We start from the raw sequence: 26,624 nt of genomic DNA, 5'->3' as shown, positions 1-26,624 counted from the left end.
CAACAATATTTTTATATGAAATTTTTCGGCAAATCAAAATTTAAAAATTTCATAACTAAGTTAAAAACGCATTAATTCAATTCGGAAAGCGGCAGTATGTTAATTTTTAGCAGGGTAACAAAACTGCATACTCCATTTAAAATGTGAATTTTTGGCCGATTTTCGCAAATTTTCATGATGTAACCCCTTTCCTTTTTTTACAAAAATGGGAAAATTCTGAAAAAAAAATTTTCGGCCGGAGATGGCTTAAAAGATTCGCCTGTTGATGCTGATCAAGAATATATATGATTTATAGGGTCGGAAATGACTCCTTCACTTTCTTTTAGGCTTCTGACTGAAGCTTCCACTAGTATTTTCCTTCTTGTTCCCGGAACCTTCTCTGCCATCATCACCAGTCTTTCATTTTTTCAACGCATCTAAAAATTATGCAAATTCAATTTTTTCCCACTCGAATGGAGGGCTCAACCACGCCTCTTGGCTCTTCTTGCCGTTAAGTAAGCATATTATTATAATTGTTGAGTTCTTCGTCCTGGGAGTCCGTCATTTGGGGGTGACTTTTTGATTCGAAAACTTTTTACGCCGCCAAGGTTAAACAAAATTATTATCTTATTGTTCTCACACCTGACACGTCACGGTTTATTGAGCATTTTGCGGAAGTTGAGGATCGCAATGAGATAGAGATTTTAGGTGAAAAATAAATATTTCTATATTATTTTGTGTTAGGCTTTGGGGTTTCTTTGGCTATTACTGACTGACTGAATCTATAAAATGAAGATAAAATAATTCACTAATTAAATAGCACGTCTAGACTTCATTTAGCACCTTCGAGAATGAAGAATAATTCCAATTTATGTCCTGCACTCCTTATTTTTGTATTACCTTTCCTTTTGAATCCTAGTTCCTCTAGTTCTAACAGCTGGCTTACAGTGATTCGTGTCTCGGCTAAACACTTAACAGTGTGCTGATACCGCAATATAGTTTGTTCGATGCTTGAAATGGAGGAACGTATGGCAATGCTTATACGGAGGAAAGAGACAACCACGTTGCACAAGGAAGGGGAAATTGGACTTATTTACTTTGGTTTTCCCCCATTGGCTAATGGCTTTTAAGCGCAGTCCTGGCCTTGGCTTGCGCTTTGCACAGACTTTGGGGCTTCACTTGTCTTCCCCTAGGTGTTCGTTTCCCCCGTTCGTTCAGGTCAGCAGTAGCTCCTGTCTCCGGATTCCGCAGCTCGGTGTTCACTCGGCGCAGACCCATCAACGTCAGTGGATGTTTCATGGAGCCACAGACAACAGGATATACTATATTCTTAAAACTTAGTTTACCTTTGAAAATATTCTCCTTAGGACTTATATTGAATATTATTTGTAGTATTGGATAGAACAGGATATAGGATATTGAGTTGACCATATTTCATTCATACACGCAGGGGACGCATTGAAGGAGTCAATTAAGAAAGTACATTATTAATTTAATAAAAACGTACATACATAGTTTTTAAATTGAACTTACTGAATTTTTGACTTGGTAATCAAAAATTTAAATTCCACCACTTTATCCACATTTACTCAAAACATAAAAAACTTTAAATTATTTTTATTATTTAAAAATTTTTTGTTATATAAATGATAATGTTTTTTGTTTTTTTTTTTTTTTTACTGCCAAGTGAAAGTTTTGAAAACGCAGAAAGTATATATGTAAACTTACAAATAGATTACAGTGACCATCTGATTAATCAACTGCTGCCAAAAGTGTATAAATCATAAGCTAAGTCTAGGCATTTCAAACACGACACGAATCAAAGAAATGAATTCCTCGCTTTTGCTGGGGCCTCATTATCCTATTAATATAATAGACGTACAGTGTATATGATGAAGGCGGGGAGGATTCGTTGCCCTCGCACTCCGTGTATAAGTTGCGTTACATATAAAAATAGAAACTCTGTGTTGTCCTCAGTTGCGGTTCTAGGTCCTCAAGTGGGTTGGCTTCGATGCCTTGGATTGATGCTCTTCTCGCTATGGAGATTTCCCTTGTCATCTGCTGATATCCTTTCTTCTCCTCTGATACTTTTTATTCCATTCACAGTTCGCATTTGTAGGCACTTTAGTGTTTCTCAAACAAAAAAGCATACAATCGATCCGCTCCTCTCTTTCCTCCGATAAATATTTACTGGGTGGGGTTTGACAACTCCTGCTGCTGGTTTTGCTCTTGCTTCTGGCTCCCTAACGTGGCAGTATCCAAGTGGCGGGCATCTGGTGCTCCTTGCCTAAGTACATCTTACCAGAGTTGGCTGAACGCTCCAAACTCGTTGTAGGAATTAACCGAAATAACAAAAATATCCTTACTTTAAACTGCGTTCCGTTCCATGCATAATTAAATTAGACGTAAAATTGCTGCTGCCTCGGCATTGTGTCCTTTTCGAAGGAGGGCGCTCTCTGTCCACTGTTCCTAATAAAACCATGGACTTTGGAAGGCCGTTAAAAGGGGCGCGCTTTACGCTAGTGCGTTTGCTTAGTAGCTCCGCCTAATAGGCGGCTGGTTGCGCGGGTTAACTCTAGTTACAACATAACGTAACGGTAACCTACAACGATTAATCCTGTTCTTAAAGGTTACCCACAAGGCCCTCAGATCGGTGGCGGTCCGCGGATGTAGCGTAGCTGGGGCGTGAAGCTCATGGACAGGTTGTTCAGGTTGTCGCAGCAGTTTGGCTGCATCAGGCAAGCGGCGCAGAAAATTGTGAAGAGGGCCACCTGCATGGGTACAGCCGCCCGGGCAATACGCCATGCCCAGCCGCGACGAGATCCTTTGGAATCTGCATCCTTCCCGGTGCCATCCTCTTCGTCGCTCTCCAGGCTGAAGATCAGCGAGGGATCATCTGAGGGATCATCGTCGCCATCGCCGCTAGTCAGAGTTTTGAGCTGGCTGAGAACCAGCTTCTCTTGCTCAGCGGTCAGCTTTTGATCCACTTCATTCGCAACACCGTTCTTGGCCTGACGGGATTTGCGCGCGTTCTTTCCGCGCTTGCCTGGCGAGTGGGGTTGCGCCTGGCCCTTGACCACCGCTTGCTTGTGCTTCACCTGGCCGTTGGCCTTGGGTGCGGACTCTGATCGCTGGCGGCCCTGCTGCTGCTCCTGCTTATGCTCCTGTTGGCTCTGCTGGAGCTGTTGCTTCTGCTGGTGGCTGGCTGCCGTGCGCACGATCAGATCCCGGCAGGTGTTCTGCAGGTGCTTGAGCTCCGCCTCGGCACTCTCCATTCTGGCAGCAATCGAGCGCATGGCGTCGCTGCCGGGAGCAAGGGCCAGTTCCAGCTGCTTGGCCAGGCGCCGCAGGACACCCAGGCGTCGCTCCCTCTCCGACAAGCCGCCGTCGGAGGTGGCACCGCCATCGGAAATGCCAGAGTCCGACAGCGAACCGTTCGAGGCAGTGAACTTGGCGATGTGGTAGATGTGATTAGGGTCTAGGTGCTGTTGCACGGCGAGCAGTTGCTCTTGGCTGACGTGCACCTTCTCGGACAGCAACTTCGCCACCAGCTTCACGTTCTGTGCCAGTTCCACGGGCGTGGCCTGTCCTTTGTCCAGAGCTCCTTCCAGGCCCTTCAGGGTGCCCCTGTCCTGACCCAAGGCCAAGTGGAACTCGCTCAGGCCGGACTCCAGCTGTCTCCAGGCAATCAGCGAGTTGGTGAGCATCTCCAGTTGTGTGTTGATCCTATAACCGGCAATGGACACTGATTAGAAAGGATTCTCAGTAGTATTTAAGAAGCAAACTCACCTGGCATCCGCCTCGTCCCAGGCACTGTACATATCGCTCACTTCGTTCTTCAGGTGCTTGTGGAACTCCTGTTCCGCGGACATCAACGATTGGACATCCCAGGCTCCCGGTGTAGAGGTGGCTGATGTCGCAGTGGAGACGTCTCCTGTGGCCATTGTGGCCTCAACCTGGTTGCCGTTGCTGTCGGTCACTGTGATGGCCACCGCCTGCTTCTCCTTCTCACTCTCCCTTTTCTCGCCCAGTGGTGTTTCTTGCTTCAGTTGCTGTTCGGACTCCTGATGCTGATGTTGCTCCTCCAAGGCGCTCTGCAGACGCCGCTCTTGCCTGGTTAGCCAGCTGTGGACTGAGGCGTTAAGGCGGAGCATGTTGGTCCTGTAACTAGACAGCTGTGCTTGCTCCAACTGCGGGTTATACACATCAAGATTAGTTGGAGTTGGTGGGGCATAGACTCTTCACTCACCTTGAGAGCCTCCACGGATATCTGGATGGCCGGCTCCGTGTCGAGCAGCTCAGGCGTGGGCTTGTCACCTAGTCGCTGCAGCGAGTGCTTCAAGGCGCTCATCTCCTGCTGCAGTTTACGGGCAGCCGAGGCATTCTCGCTCCAGCCCAGCAGATCCTCCCAGGCGGCGAGAAGGTCTGGAAAAAGAGAACAAAAAATGGGGGGATTCAGGATGAGGTTGGTTAGGTGCAGGAGGTTATTTTCGGCGGAGTTAACCCATAACTAAAGTGGTGCTCGTGTCGGGAGAAAGGCAAATTTAATTGGATGTCTTAGTCTTGGTCTCATTTCCATTTACGTCTCCATCCTATTCCCATTTACAGACTCATTCCTCTTCGGTACGAGCCCTTGGTAATGAATACCTTTCTCTAAGCGCTAGAAAAATCACAACAGAAAGTGAAACTCTGGGGCCGCGGAAAATCAACAACAACAAGAGCTTAAAAGTTTGCTATCGCCTCTTTGCGGGTTTTGTTGTGGGGGCCACCCCGTCAGCCAAAAATTTTCGAATTGAAATGGTTTACTTTAGACTGCATTTAGTGGAGGTTCCCTTCCCCTTCCTCTGCCACACACACCTTTTCCTGCCTCTGTTTTCGCTTTGTCCCCACATGGAATGCTCGCTATGTGGGCTGGGATCGGCTGCAGATGGGTTCGGATTCTGATTCTGCATCGAACGTTGGGCGGACTGGAACCAGAACCAGAATCGAACAAAAGAAAAGCTCAGCCAGCGAAATAGGAGCCAGTGATGAATAAAACCTTATATTTCAGCTAGTCGACAAGGAAATACCTACTATTAAGACTTCTCTAGAAATAATTTAAAATATATGATTATATACAAAGTCCATTTTAATTTCCTAAAGCTCTTTAAAGATGACGAGGATACTTGCAAACCACACCCCATAATAACTTTAAACAAAGATTTTATCCCCTACACTTTAAGATAAATCTCTGACCAATAACCACTCACCCTCGATCAGCAGGAGTTTTCAGCTTTTCCTGAGGTTACCACTTCTTTGTTGGAGTTTTCCGACAAGACCTCACGCACGGTTGGGTAATTGAAATGCAATGCGTAATGCAAGTTTTACACAAATTACTTTCACCTTGCAACTAGCCAAAATCTGTGTTTTCATTTGCTTTTTCTTCTCTTTTTTTTAAGGTTTTAACGCACTTGGGATAAAATATAACTTAACCGAACCGAACTTGTTGGCAGCCAAACCGAAACTGGTTGAGTGAACTTCAGAGTGCCAGCTGCAACACAGCTTCGAAGCGCGACTCGGATCGGGGATTTGGCTTTTGGTGCCAAGCGTGGCTCGGATCGGAGTAGCTCCAGCCTACAAGACCAAGTGGAGCGCAACCAAAGCGATCGAAATGGATGAACACAAAGGGGGTGCTTCGAAGAGGATTCCAGATGTGTTTACGTGCTTGCCCAAGTGGGTGAATTTTTAATTGTTGTGATAACTTGGCTTACGTTAATTCAACAAGATTCGTTGTCAAAAATACCAAAAAATGTAGAACATAATGATATTGTAAGGACCTTTTTGGTTTTAAATATAAACATAAAGTTGGTCAAGCGACCCTAATTTCTTAATTTTACTTAATTTCTGGTTTAATATTCCATTAATACCTCGATTTATTCCAGTGTAATCACAGCTTACGCACTTGGTTGCGTTTGGTTGGGATCTGGTTCGAAGCAAGTTCGAGCCAAAAGCTGAAGTTGCTCGGCGCAAATGCGATCGGATTTTGATTGGAACCGGGGATGGAGGCTTGGACTCGACTCCACCTGCTTTCCGACAGATATTGAATAATCTTCGCTAGATAATGGGTCGACAGCCGCAAAAAGTACACATAAAATTGATTAGCCATTAACTTGGCTAAGTGAGGAAGGAGATTATTGGCAAGACTTTCTCTTCGCGATAATCAAACAGCATGAACACAGCTCATATCTCGGCTCTGAAAATTAATTAAGCTGCCAGCGGGGTAGTCCCCCCACCACTGCATTATTTTAATTTCAGTTGAAAATATGTTTATTTTCTCCTCTTGGCCAGTTCGGGGCTTCTTCTCCGCTGACATGCAAATGTGGCAGGCGTGCTTATTTGCGCTATTTGCCGTTCATTTCGTCATGATAGCTGCTGAAGGCAAATAGCTGACGAAAAGTGCAGAGACCGCAACGTGGGGAGTGGGAGGAGTTCGAACCAAGGTCGTTGACGTCGGCTGCAGCCATGAGAATATTTTTTTTACTCGAGAGTGTGTGGGAGAACCATCGACGAGAGAGAGAGTACAGAATTGGCATACAATAAACACTGCAGTTAACACAAATTATTGTGTTGTTTTTTACGCCACTGAACTGATTGCAAAAACTAGAAAATATAACAAACTTCGAGAAGCTGAAGTTTGTATACCCTTGCCAAAGGACAAGCACGAATATGCAATCCTCCGACTAAATACCTTGCAAGGGTATAATAAAGATGAGAACATGGAGGAGGAATGCCAGTAATTTAGAACATACTGGATAAACTAGACAAATTTAGTGAATCCCCCTACTTCTATTCATTAACTCCCTTGCAGGGAATTTACGATCCAATAGGAAAGGGTACAGGGACTTTGGTTTTTCATTCTTGATTATCCCTATATAGCTTCTATTTTTATAGTAATCACTTATTTTGCCTTAACCCAAAATAGAGCACTCTGACTGCAATTTAATTTATTATTCCACTCGCCCTGTGATTGTGTGCAAGAAGGATACACACTCCCCAAGGAATGTCGTGACAAGGAACCATGAGAAACCAGAAAAAGGTGTGTTCTAGATACGTTAAATTTAGAAATACCTATACCCTAACTGAAATAACTATAATATTCCCTTTTTTAGATAAAGAAAAGCAAATCAAGCTAGCAGGTGAGGTAAGCAAAGAGACAACAGAGGCAACCGCCAAAATGAGAAAAACAAAACATAAGCGGTCAGTGGCTGACCTAAGGCACAGCTCAAAATATTTGCCAAATTAATCTTGAATAATTATAAACCAAAAAATGCTAGAAGCTTGTGTGTGTGTGTGTGAGGCAAACAATTATAGATAATTACCAAAAATATACATAGGAACGACATTGCTGGATATTTTTAAGCAGTGATTAGAGAGAGAGGAAAATAGCAAACGAGAAAAATTATCACCAAGATGCTAAATTTCTAAAAACGCTAAAGATGTTGAAAATGTGAATGGAAATCGGCTGGCATTAACTCAGAGTCTTTCTGCACGAACGAGCTAATAAATCTCCCGCTTCCAGCAGTAAATCCACAAACGGAAATTGCCTAGCAAATGTAAATGGGAATGAAAATGGCCATGTTACCTCAGAGGAGGTTCCCCCTCAGCGGTTCCGGCCGAAGCAGGTTCAATGCCCTTCCCGCAGTGGAAAGCCATCCGCATCTAGGGGCAACCTAAGTCGCTCCAATCATCCAATCGATTTGATCCCGTTTAGAGAAGTAGGAACACTTCTAACTCCACAGCTCCAATCAAGCGAAGGTCAACCACAAATGGAGCGGAGGCAGCCGCCGATCGATAGATCTATAATTAATGCTCTCTGCCGCCGAATGACAACTGAAAACTTGAACTTAGCCGACTTATATGAGGTAATTGAGCAACCGGTTCCGTCATTTCTCTCGCCGCTCGCTCCAAAAGGAAAACTTTAAAGACGAATGCTACTATGTATGCCATAAAGAGTTATTCATTGGCAGTGCTTACTGTTCGCTGTGCCGTTTACCGTTAATTAGCGGCAAGACAGGGGCAGCGAGGCTTGACGGTACAGTGAGCACCGGCTAACCCTAATTAGTTAGCAAAGCAATCCCGATTTGGTAGACTACCAAGTGCAAAAGTCGGTCACTATGTCTGCCGGAATTAAGAATCGTCGGGAAAAGAGCCGGGAATCAGCGAAGCTTGATTCTTGGCCATCAACTCGAGATTCTTTATTGGGGTTTTTATGAGAGTCACATTGCTAGCGGATCTAAGATTGGAGAATAGATCGTCGATCTTCAGTCAAGTGGCGGATTTATGATCTGAAACATTGCTGTGCTGCTGCTGCTTTTCGTTGGATTCCTCCGAATGTTGGGGTAATGCAGAGTATCAAGTACCAAAGACTCTTAACAATTCAAGAGGGTAACCCATTTCGGCTATTTATTCTGTGCCCCACCAGAACTTTAGATGGAATCAAATATTATGAAGGGTGTATAACTTTACACTTACTCTTACAGTTTTTTCCCTACGATAACTTATATTAGAATGAATTGAGAAAATAATAAAATAGTTGATTATCCCTTTATAAATGTAACGTTTGTTTTATACTTTCTATACTAGCTAAAGATCTGTGCAGTTATCCCTTTTCCTATCAATTTGCTTAGATTTCATTGGAGCTTTCCTATTAGCCCTTTTAAAACGGTTTCTATTACAGCTTAGTACCTACAAATTTCTAGGTATTATCTCCCGCATTCCACTAATTGCCAGCACACCTTTTCCCCGATCCCCTCGACTTTTGTCCCCTTTCTCCCAACTATACCTTTGCGACTCAATTTGCTCTGCTCGTTTTCACTCTTATCGCATTGTGCGATCTAGTCAGGGCCTCCGCATCTTACCTGGCCCCGCCGCACACTCGCTTTACACCTGTTTCCCAATTATGTTTACCAGGCCAGCACATCATCTATCTCTCGGCCCCTACTTGGCACATATCTGCTCGGAAGAGTGAGTACTGAGAGTGTTTGGCTTTGCCATTGTTGGCTGCTCGGCTGCTTGGCTGCTTGGATGGATGGATGGTTTAATGGCTTAGAGTGTTTGTGTTTACCTTGTTCCGATGACGAGCGCGATGTGGTGGTGGAAGAGGTGGCCGAGAGCATCTCGGAAATATCCGTTTGGACGGCCACGCTGACTTTCCCCATGATGGTCGGCGGAGTTTTCTACCCTTGGCCGTCAGGAAAATTCGGAAAATGGGAGGAAAAGCTCTCGCTCGTGCTCTCACTCTCGCTCTCCTTTAGGGTGACCCACTTCTTTACCCATAAGCGCCACTTGAAATCAATTTTTGTAAGCGAATTTGTGTTTTGAAAGATTTTCCATTTCTACACACACAACACACAAACAACAGAGCGCGGCGAGATTATGGGAATTTTCCCAGTGAGTTGAGCAATGCTGCATTGAAATGTGATTTGCGACCTCAATAAGTTCAAGGAAAACTATCGCGAAACTCTTATATAGGGAAACCTCAAACTCTTATACGAAAAGCACGCGACATTGGATTCATGAATGGCAGATGTTTTGAGCCTTCGGTGGTGTGCTTAAGTACGTTTAGAGAGAGCTTAGTTATGAATTTATCACAGTTATTTTTGGTGGAATTATGCGGCAATCTCGCAGGCTTATTTCGCACAATTTCGCGGAAGCACGTTAAGAGTTAATTACACGACAGCAGACAGTCGGCGGAGGAGGAGGAGGAACCACAAGCGGGAAACGACCCGCTTGGAACGCGCGCAGAAAATAAACTGAGAGATGTGCAGAGCGACGACTGCCTCAGCGGAGACAGCTGAGAACCGAAAGTCGAGAGCCACGGGCGAAAAAGCGCCGAAACAGGGAGGCAAGAGCTGAGAAGCACAGAGGCAGAGAGGAAGAGAGGAAGAGAGCCAGAGGGCAGCAGAAACGTGCTCGCTAGCTCAGTTACATTTACTCTATTTGTTTTTAAAACAGCTAAGTTTTACACAGCTCCGAAAGCTGAACAACTAATTTAAAACATATTCCCATCACCATTTACGTCTTGTAAAGTAAACAAAATAAATTCCACAATGTGAAAATATTTTAAAGAAATCGTTTGAAATTTATAGTATTCAAAAAACAATCAAAGAAAACTGCTACAACCAATATGGAAATCCCATTTTTTTAAAGAATATTTAAATGCAAAAAAAAAAAAAAAACTATTCTATAATCAATTAAAAATATATACTAAATAAATTACCTAGCATTTTTGCTGTGTGTATCAAAATACATATATCACAAGAACTGAGAGAAGCTAACACGCAAACATCCGAATGAGAGAACTCTTAATGACAGAACTTTTGAACTTGGCTTCGTCACTCCTAATCTCTAAAAAAAACACCTATACTATATATATATGTATATAAATATACAAAAACATAAATATATATACATATGAGGCATTTGAGGGTCCGCTCATTAGATTCGGCGGTAAATACAAGGCCAAGCCGCTGTAGCAACACCAAAGACAATATATAAAAAAAAACGACGTCATTTCGAATGAAAGAAAATACAGAAACAGAAAACCAGACCAGACAACAATGAAAAAGCTAAAGAGATGACGACACAGGCAAAAACAACTCAAAGAAAGCTAAAGCCACAGTTTGGTAAGCACTACCAAGGCGCCACCTAGTGGAATATGGACTAACCCTGCAAAACTGTAGTTGGAGAGGCTCTGTGACTAGCTTAAGTAAAACTTTAGTTAAAATTTTAATTCAAAACATTTCACCGTACCTCCCGTATTGCAAAAACAACCCTCGCTTGTATAAATTAATTTCCCAGCAAGTCATCACATTTGTTTATAAATATTACCCACAGAGGAGTGTGACGTCAGCGGGCTAAAATACATTTGCTCTTGGTCGGGGTCAGAATCTTTGCAGCTGGCTAAAGTGGTTTATACCTATATACCTAAAAGCGTATTAAGCAGATTTATTGGACATTTCGGAAAAGACTTCAAAGAATGTGGAAAATTTGTATGAAAATGCTAATGTTTATATATCGTAACTATACCAAACAAAAGGGAAGTGGATAAAAAATAAATTTCGACACAGTGCTTGCTAAAGTTTATCATGGACTCAAACCTCTATTTGGGGACATGGTGTAAAATTTAGAGTTTAACCCACTTGAAGTCTCCAATGTAGGATAGTTTTTGCTTCTTAGTTTTGTATCACAAGAATTGAGATCTGGGAGTTAATCCCTGGTTTAAAGAATCTTAAACCCCCTTCTCTTAAAAAAAGTAGATATTCACTAAACTTTCACTTTGTGTCAGGTTATGGGAATTAAATATTAAGAGACTGCGTCAGTCGGTTTAAAAAGCAGTCACTGCTGTAAAGTGTAAATTAAATGCTTAAATCTAGGGATATTTATTTTAGATAAATATTATATGCTCGCTCAGTTCGATCGAGTCGTGTGCAAACCATTACCGCTTCTGGGTCGGGATCGAGGTTAGTGCTAGACTAGGATGAGAGCGCAACAGAAACTCAAAGCAATTAAACAAAAGACAAAGTTAAAGAACGACCGATTAAGAGAATTAAATTTTGTTAATACATTTGACAAGAGTACACATATTATCATTAGCGGAGCATTACATGGAGTTACAAAGTTATATAATCATGACAGAATGACAACGAAACAAAACACCAAAATAAAACTAATCACGGGACAACAGACAAACGCAATTGCTGATAATTATAACAATTTTAGTTTTGCTTTTGGTGTTTTCAAATTTTATTTTGCCAAAAATGAATAAGAGTAAAGAGAAACAAAAATGCGCAAGAGAAAAAATAATGGAAGTAGAACAGAAATAGAGTAAAATAAAATTATTTAAAATAATAATAATAAATACAAAATCGAATCGAACAGACAGAATATAAACGGAGGATGATTGGATGATGAGTGTAAATTCGATGCGAAATGCGTTTTGTCAAATGCAAAAACAAAATCCTTCATAGGTCATACATTATATGCGTTTAAAGATCTAGTATTTGTATAGCGAAAGGCATCCGGTAGTAATACATGCTTAAAGCTTTCATTCTGTTCTGTGTGTTCAGCCTGGGCTCACAACAGCCCGCGGAGGCCGCCAAAGAACCGATCCAGGCGACCGCCCACGGGCCGGTTGACCAGCTCGTAGAGGGATCTCAGCGTGCCCGCCAGGAACCTATAAAGCGCAAAGTGCTGCAGCATGTTGCCCACGTCCAGCACGAACTCGATTACCCGCGCCACGAAGCGCGTAATGGGTGCACACTGGCACTCGGCCCTGGCCATCTGCAAGTGCATCCCGAGCGGGAGGCTACCTGCCTCCACAGGAGCAGTGGTGGCCAGGTGCAGCTCGAACTCGGGCCGGTGCCGACGGCGTCGTCGGAGACCGCTGGCCACTGACGATGCTGATGGCTTGCGTGGTTGAGGTGGAGGTGGAGGCTGGGACTCACCTTTAGTCTGGCCAGCGCAGTGATTGGACAGCACGGTGCCGGGTGGACCGTGGAGCACGGCCTCCAGGCAGCGGATGTTGTCGCGGCAAGTGTTGATGATCTCGTTCTGGTCGGGGAATGGAAATGAGCACAAAGTAGGCATAAGCTGGCACAGGTCACTTACATAATCCTCTGGCCTAAGCAGATGGCATCGGATCTTCAGGGCTCTGGTGTCGTCCAGCCGGTCGCGACTCTGCTGCAGCAGGGAGCGCATCTCATGCTCACCGTCCTCGGAGTCAGAGCCGCTCGATGACGACGTGGTGGCCGGTATCAGCTTGATGCACTTCTCCAGGTTGCGTGAGGAGCGTCTTCGCTCGTCGGCCGTCACAGTGCGTCGCCGACGGGTCGAGGTGTCGCTTTCGGAGGTTCGACGCAGCAGGGACTGAGCCGAGTGGCTCATGCCACCGAACTCCAGCTTGCGACCCACGGACTCTGTCCGCTGGCCAAGGTGCTGGGCGGACTGGGTCTTGGGCGTGGTGGTCATTAGGGCCGTAGCGGAGGCAGACAGCGAGGGCTGGGCCTGCAGTTGCTGCGACTGTTGCTGCTGCTGCTCCTTCTGAGCTGTATTGGCCAAGATAGATTCATCCATGTCTGTAAGAGTGACGAATACACTTTTAGATTAAGCAATTCCTTTAGGGCACCTAGGCTACCCACCTTGACAAGACTTGCGCCTGACCTCGAGGGTCTTGCGTCGACGTTCGTACTGCAGTTCAAGGGCGCGCTGGCGACGGGCGTGATCCACGCTACTGCTGATCGTGTCCTGGTTGATATGAAGCGGCTTCACCTCGTGCTTCTGCAGCGAGTCCATGCGCGGCGGCGAGAACGAGTCCAGATTGTTGGCTGCCGACAGGGAACTGCAGCAGTCCGACTGCGAGTCGATGAAATTGCTGTGGGATGGACGGATGGGTTGCATTGGATTTTGAGCGGTTATAAATAGCTTTTGGCACGGCCTCAAAGGTCGCACTCATCATTATAATAACGAAGACGCACGACACTCACCGATAGTCATCGCCGAATTCCAAGAGACGACGGGCGGCATCCGAATCAAAGCCCTCGGAATAGTTCTCCGAGTTGTATTTCTCTTGGTAGTTGTCCCAGGCCGTCTCTGAGATGCTGCTGTGATGGTCCTCGGTGCTGAGTTCTGTGCGGGATTATTATGGGAACTATTAGGATCTGGCAATGCTTAGATTTCAGGAGGGATTTCTCTATAAGATATCCTTGGGTGGGATTTTTCTTAGAGCTGCTTGAGGTGCATAGGTAATACCTTTGAGCCTGGTCTGTGCCGGCTTGGGTGCTTGTGTTTGAGAAAAACAGACAGAGATAGAGTCGAGATCGAGTAGAAAGAAGCTAAGCATGATGAGATCCCCTCAAGGAATCCCCACTCACCTGCTTGCTGTTCGTCCTCGTTCATGTAGTTGGAAAGGGCGGCTAAAGCGCCCAGGCGCGTCTCACTGGCCAGCAGGCCCGCGGTGGTGAAGGATCCTACCCGGAACTTGGGCAGCATCAGCTGCGATTCCCCTGCCTCGTCCTCCGCCAAAATAGTTACTCCAAGATGCTCTCCCCCCTTGGGACTCAAGGGAGCAATGGCTGCGCCCTTCTGGATGCTCAGCAAGGCATTGGTGAACTCCTGCAGCTGCTGTGACGACATGGACTCGCAGGACTTCATCAGGGTTTGGGTGAGATCGCCACCCAGCTCCGAGCCAGAGTCAGACTTTCTGCCAGCCGACGCCGCTGAAATGCGCTTCTTCCTGGCCTTCCGCCGCCTTAGGGAGCCCTTGCTGTCCGCTTTCCTGGCTGCATTGCTTCCCGTTCCCGACGAAGAAGCAGCTCGAGGTCTGGGACCCGGCGAAAGCGAATCCAAGGCGCTCTCACTGATCGAGTGGCTGGCCAGTCCCGGCGGGGAGTTCTCCACAATCCGGGCTGTGGTCATCTGGGCCGCATCCGTCGTCAGCTGCGACAGGCACGAGACGGACCAGGGTCTCTCCGACTTGCGACGCGACTGCTGCCGTTTCACAATCTTCACGTTCAGGCTCTGATTGCTGCTCCCGAAGCCCAAAGGTGTCACGGGCTGTCCAATGGGCTCGGCGGATCCGCCAATTCTCTCCGTGGAATTCCCATAGGAATTCGTGCTCGTTTGCATACAGGTGGCAATGGAATCGGTGAATCCTTCCGAGGTGTCCGACCCGGCAGCTCCTCCAGCCGCTCCTCCACCAGCTCCTGCGCCGCTGGTCTGGGGCACCGAGTCCGTCTCGGAAGCCTCGCCGGATGCCTCGCAGTCATCGGGCTTGCTTCCCGGAAGGAGTTCGTGTGTGTGGCTGCGGCTCAGCAGCTGCGGTGTCGAAGGTTGATGCTCCAGCCATTCCTAGGGAACAGATCGGGTTAATTAGGTGCTCTGTTTCGGAGATGTATCCTGTTTTCTACAGAAAATATGCGCAACAACGTCGTTTCCTTGCCTAATGTCACATGAGCTCCCAAAGATATCAGATTACAGCTCATGTTTTCTCTGAGTCAAACGACTATCATTGTTATGGATATTTTTGCAAATGGTTCATAGGATTAAAAACAAAATAAAGGCAAAGGACTTACCTCCACGCGCTGCTTGATGGGATGCGGCATGGTGACCTCGCGCTTCTTCACCGTCGACGAGATCTTAATGATGGAATGTTTCTGCTTCGTTGGCGTCTTCAGAGCCGCTTCTTGGGCGTCGCGCACCAAATGCTCTGCCTCCAGTACCAACTGCTTGATTGAATCATGCGAGACCTTGCCCTGGGCGAAGAGAGAGGAGAGAGTGCAGAGAAAATGAAAAGTAAGAAAATGTTTGCAGAGGGAGAGAGAGCGGAACTTAATGAGCGAGCCGAATCGGAATCGGAGCCGTAGTCACAGTCTGTATTGCTGAAGTCATAAACTTGTGACTAAGTCTACAGTCCAGCTTCGCTCATATGAACTTATTTTATTCGATTAAAAGTATTGTTTCCTTTTAAGACAAAACTTTCACTTTAATTTTCAGTCAACTTGAGACAAAATACTAATATTCAGATAATGTTTTCGATATGCTTAACTTAAACTGAAATGGTAGCTCTTAAAAACCTCTTGATTTGAGCTAGTTCCACTTCTGACTGAATAGGAAGTGCAGCGCGAGAGGGAGCTCGCTCTTCTCTTATCAGTGAGGGGGTGCAGTGCATGGCAGTGCATGTTTTCCCTTATCGCTGGAAACTCTCATTCTCCCAGCTCTGCCGCCACTTATCGCAATTTGTCACCCATTTCCAGTGCTCTTCAACGTCATTACTGCCGAGTGGATTTGAATGGATTGCCAAGAGGGGGATCAAGTGGAGTGGAGTGGAGTACCCAGGATGGGGCAGTAGAGAGGAGTAATAATAGCATATAGAGAACATAGAGGGTACACACCACCTTATCTCTTATCTTGTGCATTTCTGTTTATTCTGCTCGCCCACTCACTACCTGTTATTATTTTTGCACAACTTTTTCACACTCATCAATCAAGTAAGTGGGTTGCTCACAAGGAGGAATGATGACAAAAGAAATTATTTTCAGGGACCATTACTTATATTTTAGGCAGAACTTTGAGTTGAGTAACTGCAGTTATCAGGCAGTGTTTGCCTGGTAAGGAAACAAACCGAACTAGGCTTCTATATATTACCTATTATTCTATTATCTTTGACCTGTAAGAACTGCCAAAAATAGTCTTTCTTATGTAGTCTAAAAACCTTATATGGAAACTACTCGCTTTGGTGGTTTTCTACCGCCAGGGAGGGAGAGACTCCCCACTTGAAATGATAATTCGACAAAATCAGATCTTTGGGTAAACATGATTTCTCGCTCTTGTCACTAAATGCCTCCTCCTGACTGCCAATCAATCACTGAAGCGTGGCTAATTACTCCATTACAATTACGAAATCCCATTGTCTTTTTCGGGCTTACTTTGGTCAATTGAACAATTTGAAGGCTTTTCTTATCGGGTAGCTGAGCTGTGACAGATGTCGCGCACTGTCCACGGCGTATCTTTTCATCTTCCACTGACTTTCAGCTGTGTGTCTGTTTTTATCACTTCTTTTTTCGTCCAAAAACGCGCTCTGGCCGTCACTGGATGGTTAATCTTTGGCTTAATTTAATTAACAACTTCCTGCGGCAACGGCGGAGGCACGCGATCGGAGGCGAGGCCAGGTTTGGCAGCCACTGGCCGGCCACAGTCACTGACAAAAAACGGAAACAATTTTCTAATGCTTTTACTTTGTTCGCTCGCAGTTTGCAGTTTGCAGATTGCAGCTTTGCTGTTTACAGTTGCGATTGGGAGTTAGCGATAATTAAAGGCAATTATTAATGCGAGTGCGGACGCGCCGGGATGCCAATTAAGGCCCAAAACTGGAAAGCGCGGCCTCCAGATACAGATATACACGCATGCAGATACAGATACAAGTTCAGCTCCTTGGTAGGGGTATCAGTGCCTCGCAAACTGTCAACGCTACTTGACTCTCTGACTTGGCTTTCGGGTTTCTATTTCTGTTTTTTACCCGCACGCAATGGTTTTTTGTTAATAGCTTAAGCCTTTTTCAGACAGGGAGATTCAGGTCAACACAACTGGTGATTGACCAGTTTTGAATACGGCTTAAATTCTATTATTTTACCCTTACTTTTATCGCTTTGTCTGGGCCATTCGATTGATTTAAATGCTCACTGATTTTGGGTAACGGCAGCTATTACAAGTAATTAATGTGGCTAAAGTGTACATTTTTTATTTAATCGCAGTTTTAATGTGATTGCAACCAGTTTGGCAGCCACTGCTGGAGATCACTTCACTCTGGCTAATTTATTTATTGCATTTTACTCATTTTAATGAGCTTTGCAGCCGCGTTTACTGTTGCTTGTGTACTTGTTGTATTTTCTATTTATTTAATGCAAATTTCGCAAGCACTACGAACACATTTCGCTCTCCAGCCATTGTTGTTTTAGCAATTGTTTGTCGGTTGGCTAGTTATTTTATTCACTGTTTGCCTTTGCCTTTTGCCATTATCTTGGCAAGTCCGCTCCCCGATTTTGGTCCGTCCGTCGGCCCCGGCGTTGCGAATCACACTGAGTAGTGGAGGGGCTAACGCTCTGGAGTGCACCAACACTCTGCCGGCTCTGGCTATATAGTCGCCGGCTGGCTTGTCAGATTGCTCAGAGGCACAACGGTTGCCATAAAGCGAATTAAAATAAACTGTCGAATCGCAATGCGTTTGATAATAGCTCTGCGACGGCGGCGAGGGGGGAACTAAATAGGATGGGGCGGACGGATAGGCTGATAAGATAACACACTCCGCAAATCGATTCGAAATCGGAGTCAGCGAGGGGAGCGAATTGATTTCTATTTCATTATTTTCCTTTCCTATACTATTTTTTTCGCTTTTGTTCGTATCTTTGCTAAACTCTTTAATTTGCAAATTAATAAAATCATTTGTGTCCATCGATAAGATAAGTGAAGTGTTGTTATAGGTAGGGAGATATACGTTATATATAATATTATATATAAGTTTACTTTTTAAGTTATATTAAAGCAGACCCAGGTATTTGTCAACAATATATAGATAAATCTTTTTAAAGCACCTTTAAAATTTAAAGTAATTAATAATATTTTTTTACTCTCTGTTATTAGGTATTAAGTGCACTTATAGCGTAATTTTCTTACTTTGCTTGCTTTATGGGTATAATTTCTTTGCTTTAAATGGCAATTCATAAAACTCATGTTTGATTATCTTATCGATAAATGATAAATGCACTTGTCTATCAGTTTGTAATGTCTGCCATTTATTTATTGTGGCTTTCTCGACCGTCACTCTTTTGCCTCTTAAATGTCGTTCGTTTCCTCGGACGCCTATCACTATTTGGAAGACTTTTAATTCGCGATTCAAAACAAAAAGCATGCGTGTCAGTCGATAAGATATATATAATTTAACTCACAGTGCGATCTTAATGCAAGATTTATTTTTATATATTGAGCGACGTCATGCCGCTTTTCGTTATCGTTGAAATCAGTTTTTGGTTTCGTCGACTTGATATATCGGTTTTGGTTTTTTTAGGGGTTCAGTGTCTCAGGATCGGGTTCAGGTTTGAGTTGCGAAAATGTAAAATTTGTCAAAATTAATCAAAGCTACGCGGGATTTCACTCTCAATAAATCAACGAACGCGCGCATGCGTAGCAGCGCTGGAACTAGGGAAAAAAGCTGCCTGCCCTCGGCCTGGAGGAAAATGACAGTGAAAATTGCGTGCGACAGCTGCCGCTGCTGCTGCTGCTGCTGCGAAATGCAAATGAAACTGCGAAAATGCACAAACATGTTCCGTCGCTCGCTGACCAAGGAAAGTGAGAGTGAGTGCCAGACACACGCTGCCCAGGGAGACGTTGATAGGCGGCGACAAATGATGGGAGGACCGCGGAGCCCGAGACCACTGAGACGCACTCCTCCTGGCTGCGGGTTTCCCACACCTCCACATCCAGAGCTCGCATTACACTCGATTACGCTCAGCAAGTTGTCAGAGTCGCATGTTTTACCACCGCTTTTACACGCACAAAAAGGCGACCACAAAATCCCAGTTGGGTGAAATTCGATGCGACGCACGCAAACAGCTAAATCAAAAGCGAATGGACATGGTAGTGGGAGTGGAAGTGGAAGTGGAACTGGGAGTGGACCACCAGCAAAGATCGATTAGAGATTAGAGGCCAACGATCGATATTCACATCTCCCAGATTCATAATCGAACAAAGAAGGGGAATGATTGGCCAAGAACTGTAGATCATTTATCGCATTTGAATTGGAAGTCTATGGAGATGAGAAAGCTTTAACTAATTTTGTATAAATATCCGAAAGAAGTATGGAAACTCTCTATAAAAGTGACTTGAAGAGGTAACAAGTACTTTAGGTTGAATATTGTTCAACCTGTAATTTGTTTATATAAAGTAAAGATCGTCAAACTTTTTCTTGATAATTGAGTCATTGAATATCCTAGAGTCAAAAAAGATAATCCCAGGCATTAATCAATCTTTGGACCAAAAAACCCGAACTTCCTCTACTAAAGACTCCTGGGTTAATGTCTCTTGCGACGGAAGTGAAACTTCCTTCTTCTCCATATAATCTAAATATATATATTATGACTTACCTTGGCGGGCGAAGCGGACATGGTGGCATTGCTGCTGCTGGCCTGGGATTTGGAGGACTTGACCGACTTGGCTGGGGATCTGGGAGGCAAGTGACAACTGGTTACAGTTTCTGCTGGCCAAACGCTGATGTTGCAGATGTCCGCACGGCTGTAGAAGCTGCTGTTCATCTAGGGAAAATGGAAAGGAAGGACTCAGTATTTTATGTAGAACAAATATTATTTAAAGATAGATTTGTCAAATAATAATGTGATTCATTAATCTTTCTACAACATCTTTCCCTGTTGTCCCTTTCAATTGTTTCGTTTTATTTCGCGTCACGTCGAGCGCTCGGCTCAGACTTCTTTTCATTTGCCTTCAATGAAGAAATAAATCACACGTTTCCCAAGTTAATTTCGTACTTTCCCATTTTTGACGTGCTCCGCGGCGATCGTTTTTCCTGGACCACGACATCATGCCATGTCTCTCGCGGTAGTCATCGATCGAGGGGCTAAGGCTCAAACTCAGTGTTCCAGCCAGCCCCAGTCTCCGGTCCCGAATCCGTGGTCTCAATCTCTAGGCTCACCTGGTATTCAGTCCCGTTGCGAGCGACAGGAGTAGTCGGTGCATGATTCGCTTTCATTAACCCAACTGCTTAATCATCCGCGAGGTTTTCCATTTATTGAAAATGCCTCCTCCCAGGCCCGATCCCTCTCCTGCCAATCCCCCTCGCTGTACCTGCTCTCGACCAACTCCTTGGCACGGAGTTACGGCAAACAAAACGATTTTATTGACACAAGTCACAGACATGGCCACTAGACTTGAGCACTTGGCACTTGACTGACTGTGGGAACTTGTCCAATAGTCGACCGGGGAACGGACTTCAGCAAGTGCTCCACAAATGGCGGCGACTCCGATCTGAAGTGGATCTGACCGCATTGCTTCCTCAGAGAGCTGCTAGACAGCCAAGGGATGCTTCTCAGTATGCGACTCTTTAGAGGTTCTATTAAATTGTGTGTTTACTTGGATGTTTCGAGTGATCTATCATAGAGTTCAAAGAGAGACCTTGTGCTTATCTTACGCTTCTTTTCCTCCTCTCGTTTTATACGCATTGCTTATATTTATCTTATTCTTTATAAATAGTAAACCCTATTATTTCATCCCATTTGCTGCAATCGCACACTCACCTGTTGCAATTTGCCGAGATTTCCATTTGCCATATCAACAGTTGTCTCATCGACGCCCAGATCCTCTCCAGCCTCGCCCTCGTTGTTGTTTTGCTGCTGCTTGTTGCTGTAGCTGTTGTTGCTAATGATGTGTCTGGTGCTGTTGGTCCCATCGCTGACAGTGCCATTGCCATTGATTTGGAACTCCATCTCGCCTTCCATCTGCGAGTGTATCTGCATCTGCAGCTGAGTGACTCGCGAAGTGGCCGAGGTCTCGGTGTGCCTGCCGTTGGAGTTGGAGTTAGAGTTTGAGGAGGAGCAGGCGCTGCTGCTGTCGTAGTTGCTAGTTGTGGCTGTTGCTGCTACTGTAATGGTCGTGGTGGTGACTCCGCCAGACTCCTTGTTCTCCTTATCCGAGTCGTCGCTGGGCGGCAGTTTTCCACCCGTGGTAACCGTGGTCGAGGAAATGGCCGTCGACTGTAGACCATCTACAATGGAAATGCCTGATGCTGTTCCTGTTGCCAATGTCGTGGCAGTTGCAACTTCCAATGTTGCTGATGTAGCTGTCGCTGGTGCTGTAGTCGCCGTGTAGAGCCAACCCTCGTCTTCGTCATCCGTAGAGGCATCAGCCGATTTCAGTATCTAATATGGGAGGAAAGTGGCAGAGAGGGGGAAGGGAAAACGCAATGTAACATTAAAATCAGTGGTAACAAAATTTGCTAAAAGGAAAGCCCAACGGCGGAGGAAACTCCGATGAAGATGAAGTGGTAGAAAATGAAGTTTAATTAGCGTTACTTGCGCAAAATGGCAAATTGTTGCGCCTGCAACTCCAAGTTGCTGCTGCTTCGGCTGCGGCTGCGGCTGCTGCACATGAGCAACATCTTTGAAGCCCCGCTTTGCTTGCCGACAGCAACGCCTTCTCCATGACTTCTCCTTCCCATTCCTCTGGACTGGTCTTTGTCTTTGTCTTTCTGCTGGCAATTTATTTCCATTTCGAATGGTGACGACCTCAGCAGTTGTCAAATGTGGGAGGAAGAGTGAAGAATTGCTGGAGAAGGAGTGAAGAATTCTTAGCAGAAGGTGGAGTTGCAGTTGGTCTTGGAGTTGGAGATGTAGAAGAAGTCAAAGGCAGACAAACAAACAAATGTTGTCGAGTTAAGAAGAAAAAGGAAGATCGACATCTCCAACGCATTACTCTTACAGGAACAGTTCTGGAAACTGATGACATCGGGAATCTTCTTTATACTAACTCAATTTAAAGACCTTTTAATGGCCTTTTTGAACTCTTTTTATACCCTTGCAGAGCACAATAATTATAGTCAGAAGCTTGAAACGCTGTGAAGCAGTCAGTTTCAACCCTAAAATTCATATATATTCTTGATCAGCATCAACAGCCGAGTCAATGTAGCCATCTCTGGCTAAGAAAAATTATAAATAGATTAAGATAAATGATTAATGATCTAGTTGCTGATGATATTGTTTTAGTGATGATGAAGACTACCGAATAATGGAATACAAAAGTTAATTAAGAAGTTGTTAGGCATGCCAAGAAACTATCAATACAATATAGATATATATGATCATAGATTTGTGAGTATATTCGGTTAGGTTACAAGACAGCGAAATAGCAAGCTATCATGCTAATTAGTTGGCCAGAAAATACCCAGGGAGAAGGGGGAAGAGACCGATTCCCAACTTGGCATTGATGAACGTGACCCCGACACCTTTTGAGTTTCCGATGGTTCCGAGCGTGGAACGAATCGTTGCCCCATGATGATTCGCCGACGACCCGTAACCGAGAGAGAATGATCGGTACTTACGTCGCCGCCAGCTCCTCGCCGACGGATCAGACAGGGATCTTCCTCGCTCTGGAGGTCACTGCCCGCCGCATTGCCCTGCTCGTTGTCCGTGTCCAAGTGCTTGAAGTAGAAGATGGCGCAGTTCTTGGACTTGCGATTGGAGCGGTTAAACTTGGAGGTGTCGTTGTGGTGATGACGAGTCTTCCTCAGTCCCAGCGGCGACTTGTTCAGCTCGTGGCCGCCGAGTCCTCCATAGCCATGGCCATGGCCATGACCATGACTGCTGTTCCCGCTGGTGTGCGAATTGGGCGTGATCACGGCCACAGCGATATTCTTGTTGTGCATCTTGTTGCCCAGATTGTGGTGGTGTCGCTGCTGCAGCAAGGCACTGCTGCTGCTGCAGTCGGCCTTCATGATATTGCCGTTCTGTGGCATCTCGGCTAGGTTTAGATTCAGGACCCTTCGGACACTGGTCGCTATCAGCGGCAATCCCCGCCGGCTCAGCTGCTGCACCTGCTCAAAGTCACTGCTCTCCGAGTCCGCCTCAAAGTCGGTCAGTGTGGCCGCTGCACTGGGACTGGCCTGGTGGTAATGGTGATTCACCTGTCTCCACGATCGCTTGGCGATCAGAAAGTCCACCACATCGGTGCCTAGAAGGTCGTCCTCTTCGTCTTCCTCCTCTAGCTCCTCGTCGGCCTCATCGCCGGGCTGAATGCAGGTCAAGGAGGGAGTCAAGGAGTGTTTGATGGTTATTGGGTCAGAAGAACGTTGAGTTCAAGGGTTGGGTTCAACACACGCACACACACATTTCGAACACTGCATGCTCTTCGAGTAAAAGCAACTTATATTGGCTTTGGAGTTCTGATTTGAAAAGGAATGCAAGGAGACAGTGCCAAAGAGGGTTATACAAATTTTGGTGGTTTCCTGACCTTTGCAGTATAAAGAAGACTCTTTTGGATTTACTTTTTAAAGATAGGTCGTCAGTGTAGTATTCTGTCGGTTATTCTTCATGTTTGAAACAGTTTTGAGAGATGGATTTTTCTATTAAACCTATTCCTTGCTTGGTCATCATACCTTATCATATTCAAATATTGAATATGCCTTTTAATACAATTTCAACCTTAATTTAAGCTCTATATTTGTTTGCCTTAAAACTTGTTATTTTTTTCGCTTGCTTCTGCCTCAAGATGATGACCAAAAAAGTTTGTAACATCATTAGCTAAGTATTCTGTTCTGCCGTTTATGGTTTGCTGGCTGGGTTAACGTTTCTTTTGAATTGTTCTGCTACTCGGGGTTAGCTGGAGCTGGGGTTAGGTGGGGTCAGGCCAGGAACTTGACAATATTGTGGGAGAAGGCATGCAACTAAGCTAACATCACAACAACGACAAAGTCATACAAACAAACAGCAAGTACATACAACATACGGAAGAATATGCAAATCATTCGGATTTGGCTTCAGATTCAAATTTGGTCGAGAGACTTACCTTTTGAGGTGCAAGACAATCGCGTGGCTGATCCGCTGACAGAGACTCCGACTCCGCTTGGGCTTTGTTCTGGGACTCCTCCTTCCCGTCCAGGCCACATACAATTTGAGTGGCTGCTATCTGGCAGCGCTGCAGGATCAGCTCCGACTTGGATTCGCCGACCGGCAGGCTGTTCTCCAGATCCAGATCCGAGTTGACCTCGTTCAGATCGTCCTCGGTGGCTTCGCCCTCGTAGCCAAAGGAATCGTCTTCGGTGTCCTCCTCCTCTTCGTCGTCGTCATCCAGGCCATTCTGCAAGAAAGCAATGATGGAAAATTCAATAAAGCTGTGAATATGAGCCTCGATTTTTAATTGGCCGACATAATATCACTGTGTGATCTTGATGTTGGCTTGGGAAAGTCCGGTCTCCTTTTCGTTTGCTCTTCCTGGTTCCATCACGTAACACTTCCTCGTCTTCCTCCATATGCCGGCTAAAATTATAATTGCTTTCAATTGTCGACACACGAAGCTCTCGCCTCCGATCAGCGGGTGGACTTGGACATGGACACAGACACAGACACAGACGTAGACACAGAAACAGACAGACAGGGAGACAAATGGACAAACACTTGGCCAGACAGATGTCAGATACGCCAAGTGGCGAGAAAAACGTTTGTTTTTATACCCTACCCGAGACATAAGATTTTCGAGGGTTCTATAGGCAATATAATTAATTTTATATTAAGTTATTGAAAATAAAAAGGACGAGAATAAATTCATAGGTAAATTCATAGGTTAATCAAATAACGAAAAAGTAGTCTATCAAATTTACTAATCAATTCCCAACACCCTCTGATTGTAAGTGTATTCAAAGCATCACCACTTCCCTTGCTTTTCCTTCTTACAAAATTTATTTTCCTTTCTCGTGTCTCCGCCCACACACGCATAGAAATGAGTGGCGTTCGTTGGGTGTTAAAAAGAAGGCCTTGGTGGCTTTTCATAAAATATTTTGGCCTTTACCAGAACTGTTAAGGAAAGACTCGCCCCCTGGGCCAACCTCAAGTGACCTTGATACATCTCCGCTCCGAATTGCACTCTGCCAGCAATGTTTTCTTAGCACTTTATAAAATAAAACTAACAAAATTCCACAATTAACCCGCGAGACCTCACCCCTTTGACGATCAGCAATCAGACGGGGAATGGGAATGGCTTTTATGACCATCAGATGCTTTAGCTGGGCAATTTAGTGCTTGTTTTCGCTTTTCGCCTCCTCGGATTTGCGTAATTTTGTTAATTTTGTTCATTCCGTTGGATCCGAACACATTCCATCGGAGGCCACCACACGCCGAAGGTCGCTCTAAACATCCGAAGCCGCTTGTTCTTCAAAGATGTATCCACTAGATTACGTAGAGCTAATTGTCCAGATGATTTATGGCCGAGGATGGTGCTCTCACCTCTTAAATGGCGCCTTTTCGATTGTTTGTGCTTATGGTAAACAGAGGAGGAGGCAGCCCCAGCTCCTGAGCTTTCAAGGGGAAAACTGTGTAAATGGACCAAGTGTTGTAAATAAACAGGGAAGTAAAAGGGGGACGAGTCAGCCATCAAAAGTGATGGCAGGTAAACAACAAACAAAGAGCTGGCTGGACTGGCGAAAAGGTGTTTAAGGGACTTGCCCTGACTGCCACATCTTTCATAACAAAATGGAAAAAGCATTACAATTTGTTACAAAACAAATCGTATCTGCTTTGAATCAAAGAATCTGTTGATTACATACTAATTTGTATCTTTCCATATCACATTCATCGGATCTCTGAAAGTTTTCCCTTTTCTCCATCTGATCTGGTTTCTGAGCTTTCTCCCAATTAGCATATCACCCGCATTTGGTGATGCAATCTCTGATGTCCCCCAACTTCTTATCCGTATTTCTACTCACACATTCATCTCAATCTGATCAAGCCCTCAACTACCAGAAACTAAATGGAAAACAAACTAAGTGGAAATCTCCGCTGACAAACGGTACAAGTAGGGGCAATACAGAAGAAGAAACTGATTAAGGAAATTCCCAAATAATCTTGTTATGCTTTTCGGCTTAAAGAATCAAAGAACCAAGACTACCCACAGTGTTAGATTTGTATTATTATTATTTCTGAGTAGGTAAAGGAAAAGGGAAAGACTTCTTTTAAGAAGACCTTTCTCCCTCCCTCCTCAGAGTGGTTCATTTACCAGGAATTTAAGTTCAAGGGAAGAACGTGTCGTGCCAGTCGCTTAGCACCTCATTTACACCAGAGAGTGTGTTCTCCAGGAACTAGCATTTCCATTCCCATTCCGATGCCGATCTCAACACGCAATCCACAGCTCTGTCACAATTTTGTCACTGCAACGGCGATAAACTGGAGCGATAACAATCGATATATCTTGTCTTGACTAAATTGTGTGGGAAATTTTCTTAAACAATTGCCACTGTTTGTGAACTGTGTTTGAAATTATGAATTTCCCACACGCCGGCGATTAATTATCGTTAAACGCTGGCTGGCATATCGTCGATATCGGGTTTTTGAGAAGCGGAG

General features: G+C 44.9%; 1 protein-coding gene across 11 annotated transcripts in view; it reads right to left on the bottom strand.

Annotated features, from left to right (window-relative positions):
* Positions 1-1,580: 1,580 nt before the first annotated feature.
* Positions 1,581-26,624, bottom strand: part of klar (klarsicht) — a 128,707-nt gene continuing 103,663 nt past the window's right edge. For 2 of the 11 annotated variants that reach the window (XM_086827451.1, XM_086827454.1), the window contains 14 exons: positions 24,079-24,369; positions 22,616-23,302; positions 20,817-21,437; positions 19,653-19,820; positions 15,090-15,269; positions 13,890-14,865; positions 13,768-13,797; positions 13,503-13,644; positions 13,158-13,390; positions 12,628-13,094; positions 12,465-12,570; positions 4,229-4,404; positions 3,769-4,169; positions 1,581-3,705 (listed from right to left, as the gene is read on the bottom strand). In XM_086827451.1, the coding sequence (XP_086683577.1) occupies positions 2,625-3,705; positions 3,769-4,169; positions 4,229-4,404; positions 12,465-12,570; positions 12,628-13,094; positions 13,158-13,390; positions 13,503-13,644; positions 13,768-13,797; positions 13,890-14,865; positions 15,090-15,269; positions 19,653-19,820; positions 20,817-21,437; positions 22,616-23,302; positions 24,079-24,369 (5,559 nt within the window). In that variant the 3' untranslated portion in view covers positions 1,581-2,624. Of the gene's footprint in view, positions 3,706-3,768; positions 4,170-4,228; positions 4,405-5,228; positions 5,720-5,885; positions 6,073-9,082; positions 12,571-12,627; positions 13,095-13,157; positions 13,391-13,502; positions 13,645-13,767; positions 13,798-13,889; positions 14,866-15,089; positions 15,270-15,590; positions 15,654-17,152; positions 17,623-19,652; positions 19,821-20,816; positions 21,438-22,615; positions 23,303-24,078; positions 24,370-26,624 lie in introns of those variants that run through there. The other 9 variants (XM_086827452.1, XM_086827455.1, XM_020946936.2 and 6 more) reach the window with 8 other exon arrangements.

This window comes from Drosophila serrata, unplaced genomic scaffold, assembly GCF_035046125.1.
Source record: "Drosophila serrata isolate PLE 108 unplaced genomic scaffold, ASM3504612v1 contig_172, whole genome shotgun sequence".
NCBI classification, from domain to species: domain Eukaryota; kingdom Metazoa; phylum Arthropoda; class Insecta; order Diptera; family Drosophilidae; genus Drosophila; species Drosophila serrata.
This window is presented reverse-complemented; position numbering and strand designations above follow the sequence as displayed.